Raw genomic sequence first — 7,120 nt, 5'->3', positions numbered from 1 at the left:
GACAATTATCTGGTAGGCTCATTTTAGGTTGTACAAGCATAATTATGTATATAAGATTTTAACAACTATTTGCTTAACAGTCACCATAATGAAGATTATTTTAAAACTACTATGATTTTATACAATAAACAGAAAGCATAATAGCTAATTTAAAACCACAAAAATGTGGGTAATACACTTTAAAAAACATCAATTTCATTTGCAAAAATCGTAATAATTGTGGACAAAATACTATGAAGAACTTTAATTAAGTGAGATTAGGAACTACGCCTTCTTTGTGATCTATAACTCAATCCTTTTGTGACTTTCTCACGGATTAGAGTTTCCATTTCTATATCTTTAGGCCTTGAATCAATATTATTCATTCTATTATTAAAATTAATACACCACTGCTTAACTTGCATTCTAACTATGTAGGACCAAAAAGCTTTAATAACAGCCGTTTTGTGAATATTACAGTTGTACCAAGTAGTGTCAATATATTTTATTAAATTACTTATTAAGTCAGAATAAATATAAACACTGCAAAGAAATGGCATCATCTTGTCAATAATGTAAATACTCTGCCAGACCATTTGACTAAAATTATTAGAAGGATAACATAACCTATCTACATTGGAACTATATTCTCTTAAATTAATTAATTCGTGAAATGACTCTCTCTGAGATAATAGTGCTTTTGTACAATTATCACAATCTTTGCAGTTCAAATTGGACATCAAAAAACGACAAACTGCACCAGCAATATATGGTACAGACTTATGTTGGAATATATTCTCGTTAGGTATAGAAATTTCTATAAAGTTAGTTTCATTACATTGAAGACTATCAGTGTATGAACCATATTTTTGGTGGCTGACTAAATGTTTTAATGTTCCCAACATTTTGTCATCATCATCAGAACAATTAGTGTATAAAGATTTACCGGTAGTAATGTTGTTAATCAACAAGGTTTTAAAAGCCGATACAAAATGAGTACAATTAGGATTTGTACTAAAATTACCATGTGCCCTTATTTGACCAAAAAAGTTTTCTATCGGATCTTGATTAAGACGTCTAAGACTTAAAAATTTAACACCATCAATTCTCAGCAGATCTGACCACAAATGTTTTATTGTTTTTATATTATGTTCAAAATGCTTCAGTGATAAAGGCTTCCTTTCCCTTTCATTGGAAGCGTCAAAGCGCATTGAAGCTAGCTTTTCACAGCATCATTCCAGAATGCAATGTGCTCCGAATTATATGAAAGAGCATGTTTTAACTTATTCCCATAATGACCAAAACCATTTAAACTATCAAACAAATTATTTATAAAAGAAGAATTTCTGCTGTGAACAAACCATTTCCAATGTCTTCATTTAAACTTATGTAATCATGATCCTGGAGATAGCAGAGACTTCATCTGGATTTCTAGTGATGTAGCCACTTGCCGGCTAAAAACTTGGGCTGCAAATTTGACCTGAAATGTTAATAATATAAATAATATATTAGTAAATTAATAAATGAACGATTTTAATCATGGTATGATTATTTAATCTGTTATGAGCTTAAAGATATTTAATTAAATGGCCCAAAGAAATTGATATTCTGGCCAATACTTTCACAAGAATACGGCAATTTAACATATTATATTAAGGTTTTTTTATGACAATTGTTGTACATTATGCCAATTTCAAGTTGGGGAAAGTGGTTAATTTAATCACAGAATACGATTTATTGGAAACATGAAAGGAAAAGGATCAGTAATGATGATATAATTTTATTTCCTGATGATAGTACGGTACTATTCTCTGAGAAAACTCAGTTATTACTAGAGGCTAGAGTAAATAAGGCATTAGAGGACATTGTGAATTGGCTTACAGAAAACCATTTATAAATTAATTTAAAGTAAAACATCTTATTTTTGAAATTAAACTAATTTTCGGATTCTATCGCGGTGTTCGTATTTTATTTTCTCCCGACGTTTTTGCAGCCTTCATGGTCATGATCCCCGTGACCATGAAGGCTGCAAATCTTCGAAACGTCGGGAGAAAATAAAATACAGGCTACAATCAAGTTAAATAATATCTAACATTCGCGTAAATATAAGAAATCATTATCTTATTTTTTTTTTTCAAGAATAGGTCAGCAACTAAATTGCTTTCTATAAATTATCACTTACAGGCAGAAGCCATACGATTTTTAGGGCTCCAGGTGTACTGCAACTTAAAACTGGAAGGAACTTAAGGAAAAATTCTTACATTAACTAGTTTATTTATATACGAAATTTCAATATTTGTAAAAAGAAACCTACATATATTATGTACACTAAATATTATAGCAAACGAAATAAAAATGCCACCTAACAATACAGCTCTATTAGATAAGAGCGGTATCTGCATGGGTCCAAGAATATAATATAATAAATTACAAGTTGTATTGTAAACATAGAAAACATAGATATATTTAAACGTAAATTAAAAACCTTTTTAATTGATAAGACATATTATTATATAAGAGAATATTTACAGGAATAATTTTGTGTAACAATTTGTAACAACTGTGATAGATTATATTATATTATCATACCTACCTAATGCTATACTATATTAATATACTATATTAATATTAAATTGTTATTTTAGCTTAACTTTATATTGTAATTTTTGCACGTCATTCGCCTAAATATGGTAAGACGCTATGTTATAAAATACACCACCTAATACTTAAGGTACCCATATTTGCAAAATAAATGAATTGATTCATTGATTGATATGGTAACGAAATTAAATAAAGAAATCTGATTATGGATATGTCGGAGATAAGCCAGTATCCACGTGTTCGGAGTCCATTATAATGAAAACACAAACTTAATATTGGTTGGTTTATTCTCTCTTGATCTTGGAACACAAGTGAAGTGAATTTAAAATGACCAGGCTTTATATAATCCAATTGAGTCATAGTGAATTTAACTGCAACTTCCTTTTTAGAAAAATAATTAAAATTACTGTACAATAAATCGTAGGTTATAGCTGAATATTCAAAATTAATATTATAATGAATTTTACATAATTAGATATAATATTACTTTACATAAATAACTTTTAAGTAAGCAAACTATTATTTTACATTATTTTCTAACAGATGCCGCTATTAACAAGGTGTGAATATTTTTACTTATAGATTAAAACAATGATATAGAAATCAGGATAATATTAACAATTCTAATTGAATTTACTTTAGACGTTTAGATTACATAAACAATTAAATAATGATATAAATAAATATCCATTATTTTCCAAACACTCAAATAGTCAATACAGTTTCTAATTTATTCTGAAACTTAATAAATAACAGAATTGCGGTTGTAAATACTTATTTAAATATCATTCTTTAATATTCTAGACTTTTTCATAATAATATAATCACTAAATATAAATTTGCGCCCATAGATACGATGCGAGAATACGAAAGGCGATTACGATGCTATTGGGAAACATCTCGATAATGTAGATTGGGAAAAGGTACTTGGTCACAACGGCGTCAATGATATGCTCACTAAATTCTACGGTATTTTACATGAGACTATCCAACTTTATGTACCTAAATTTAAACTAAGAAGTAATAAGTATCCGGTTGGGTTTAATCGCAACCTCATATGTATGTTGAGAAAAAATAAGTTTCGGCAATGCTATAAATTTTTAAGAACCCGTTAAATGGAATAGAATTTAAATTACTCAGAGAGAGTTGCAGATCCTTATTAAATAAATGTTATAATACATTATCTTGAAAGTATAGAAGATAATATTTAAAATTTTTATAATCATTTTTGGTCATTCATCAAGGCCAAAAGAAGAGGATCTTGCTTTCTCCCAGCTTCGATGTCCGATGGTAATCAAGTTAGTTCCAAAGAAGTTGAAATATGTAATATGTTTGCTTCGCACTTTGCATCAGTGTACGAGAAAGATACTAATGGAGTCGAATGTCGATGCTAACCCGAATTTTTCTTATCATTTCATGGATAGCTGTGCGAGTTACTCCTCGGACTTGGACTCGTAGTTTTACGTCGTTGCACATCACACTTAATGAAGTTTCACGTAAACTTAAGACTCTTGATATAAGCAAAGGTTCTGGCCCAGACAATATTCCACCAAATTTTATTGTTGCATGAACAAGAAATCTGACTAGTCCACTTTGTAAAATCTATAAAAATCACTGAAAACCGGAATTTTTCCAAAGAAATGGAAGGTAGCTAGAGTGGTGCCGATACACAAGTCGGGCAATAACACATTAATGTCCAACTATCGACCGATTTCTATTTTTTACTATGGCAAAATTGTTTGAATTTGTAGTATTTCCATATCTGGAAGCTTACTTCAAACCATTTTTAACTGAACACCAACATGGTTTTGTTAAATTTCGCTCAACAAGCACTAATTTGGTCTCTTTTACTGAGTTGCTTTCAGAAGTCTTAGACAATAACATGCAAACTGATGTAATATATACAAATTTCAGTAAGGCTTTTGACAACGTTTTTCACGAACTCTTGCTGCAGAAGTTATCCGGGTATGGGTACTCTTGGCACATGTATGAATGGTTTCAATCTTATCTTACTGGTCGCACTTACCATGTGGTTCTTAATGGTTTTAGTTCCAATTTCCATCATATTGCTTCTGGGGTGCCCACAGGGCTCCCATTTGGGACTTCCTTATTTTTAATATGTTCATAAATGACATTATCAATTGCTTGCATCATTCCACACCTTTCATGTTTGCTGATGACCTAAAGATCCTGAAGTCCATTAATTCTCCCGACGATGTCAAATTGTTACTGAGCAATTTAGAGGACTCATTCATTAGAGGATTCCACATATGGAATATATAATTAAAAAGCATCTAGTTTGTTAGGCTTCGTTATAAGAAATGGAAAATGTTTAGTTTGTTATAGTTGATTATTAAGGTATTGCATTAGTATTTTAAGGTAGCCCACCACCACTCACCCCCCGCTAAGCTACGACCCTGGTGCACAGCTGTCTAATAAATTGTCGAACAATGTGAAAGACAGTGATACTTTTAATAATTTACTTAAGGTTATAGCTTAAGGTCCATTTTTCATACATTTTGTTTCACCTTTAATCTGGGTAACTAAACAAGTATTGACAAGTAAAGAATTTAAATTCACGTCTAGTTAGTGATTAGTTCTCGCAGTTGAAAGAAAAACGTAAAAATAATTAATATGCATGGATATTTCGGCCTTTAAAATTTCGTCGTATTAAACAAAATGTATGAAAAATGGACCTTAAGCTATAACCTTAAGTTAGATATTATCGCGAAGAGTAACAAAGACTAACTAATATTGTTGCTTTAAGTGATAAATGCATGCATCTCATTATAAGTGTTCTTTAAATCTATAAATAATATATATTTTTTTACATGATTCTGTATGATGAATATACATAAAGTTTTATTTATTATGTCATGGTTAAAAGAACAAGGATGGATTTCAAGTAAAATAAGGCGGTGATATAAGGTAGATGTATCATATTTGGCACACGACATGACATTATGGGAATATAGATTTAAACCGAATTGAAAAAATAGACTGATTGTTTAAAAATACTCTACACTTTATAGAAAAATCATAAAGATAACTCAAAAAGCCCAAAATAATAATTTCATAAATAACTCCAAAAATAAGTTTAAAGCTGCATGGCAAATAATTAACAAATTCATACTACAAGTATCAAGAGTCAATAACGAACATAAAAATAATCACATATACAAATCTCACAGACAATGCATAGATGAATTTATTTATTATTTTGTTAATATTATTGAAAACAACATAACATTTATGAATAATGAATATATTATTATACAAAAAGTAATATGAAGAATTTTTGTTAATATTATTGAAAGCAACATAACATTTATGGATAATGAATATATTATATTCCAAAAAAGTAATATGAAGAATTATAGGTCTATAATGTTTTGCTATGGTTATAGCAAAAATTCGTAATTTTCAAAAGTTATTGGGAAAGTAATTTACAGACTAACTGTGCTCATTACTCATATTTCGAAAAACATAAATTATTCTGTGCTGATCTAAAAGGTTTTCATAAGCACAGTTCTATTCATATGGCATTATTTGACCTGTTATCAACTGTTATGGCAGCTGTCGACAAAATAAATCCAGTCCAGGAGGTTTTTTTATAATATTAATTTGTAGGTGACAAACTCCTATGCCTACAGTTGATGCATTATTATTTGAAGCAGCACAATAAATATGATGCCAGTTAGGCCAATTAGAGTTTGTATAAGGGTAATTTTAATAATGTCAATATTGAAAAGTATATTAGGAGCAATTATCAAAGTACAATAATCATGCTTAAATAAGGGGAGGATTTCAATCTTTTATCAATCAGTCAAGACTTGTAAACAGAACTGTGATAGAACAATGTATATTTATTTACCTTCATTTTGTCATATGAAGTTGGATTTATGTGCTTCTCAGTAAGTTTGGTGCTTCTTGCTCTGCCACCAAAACCATCCACTTTATAAAGTCTCTCAATATACTCCCACTTTGCCCTTTGGTTGCCAATGAGTAGGTTTTTTCTGAAAATTATTGCGAAAACATTTCAATAAATGAGGTACATCATAGATATGGTACAGTTGGTTTGGGCCGATTTTATAACAGATGTCATTGGTATATTTGTTACTACGTGGGAGTTCAGCATTAGAATCTGATATTAATGACTTAATAGCAGCAACATTGGCAGAACCTTGGTCACTGATTGTAGCTCTTACTATGAATCCAGATTTAAAACTGCTAATACTATTTCTTTAATAATATTTTTAAAACAAATGTTTTAACCCCATCTCGAGCAAAATAAAATGCAATTGGAATTTTCCAAGGAGAAAACAAACCCGTAACATAAAAACTAAAGCTTTATCAGCCACATTGTTTGTGCGTTTGCCAGAACCTATATCTTCAAAACCTTCAATGACCCCAGTAAAGAAATTAAAATTTAAGTGTTTTTTAATGGACATTTCATCAAACATTAATGTGCATTGCCTGTCTATTCGCGAGGGTTTATCCAAGGCAGCATCTGCCAAATGTTGAAATATAAAGTCATTAA

The 7,120-nt window shown here is 30.0% G+C and overlaps 1 protein-coding gene across 2 annotated transcripts; it reads right to left on the bottom strand.

Moving 5' to 3' along the window:
- Positions 1 to 160: 160 nt before the first annotated feature.
- Positions 161 to 6,813, bottom strand: LOC119193432. Of its 2 annotated transcripts, none has more exons than XM_037447034.1 (2): positions 6,455 to 6,813; positions 161 to 1,459 (listed from the first exon to the last, which is right to left on the bottom strand). In XM_037447034.1, exon 2 carries the CDS (start codon positions 1,188 to 1,190, stop codon positions 258 to 260), a length of 933 nt encoding a protein of 310 aa, XP_037302931.1. In that variant the 5' UTR covers positions 1,191 to 1,459; positions 6,455 to 6,813; the 3' UTR covers positions 161 to 257. The 2 variants fall into 2 exon arrangements, with proteins under 2 accessions (XP_037302931.1, XP_037302932.1); XM_037447035.1 differs by lacking the exon at positions 6,455 to 6,813 and adding an exon at positions 4,607 to 4,685.
- Positions 6,814 to 7,120: the final 307 nt, after the last annotated feature.

The sequence above is a fragment of the Manduca sexta genome, unplaced genomic scaffold, assembly GCF_014839805.1.
Source record: "Manduca sexta isolate Smith_Timp_Sample1 unplaced genomic scaffold, JHU_Msex_v1.0 HiC_scaffold_539, whole genome shotgun sequence".
Lineage (NCBI taxonomy): Eukaryota > Metazoa > Arthropoda > Insecta > Lepidoptera > Sphingidae > Manduca > Manduca sexta.
The sequence above is the reverse complement of the archived record's forward strand: the minus strand, read 5'-3'. Positions and strand labels throughout refer to the sequence as shown.

Excerpts from the sequence above, each read along its gene's own strand:
- LOC119193432 (XM_037447034.1), bottom strand. The coding sequence starts at position 1,190 with ATGCGCTTTGACGCTTCCAATGAAAGGGAAAGGAAGCCTTTATCACTG.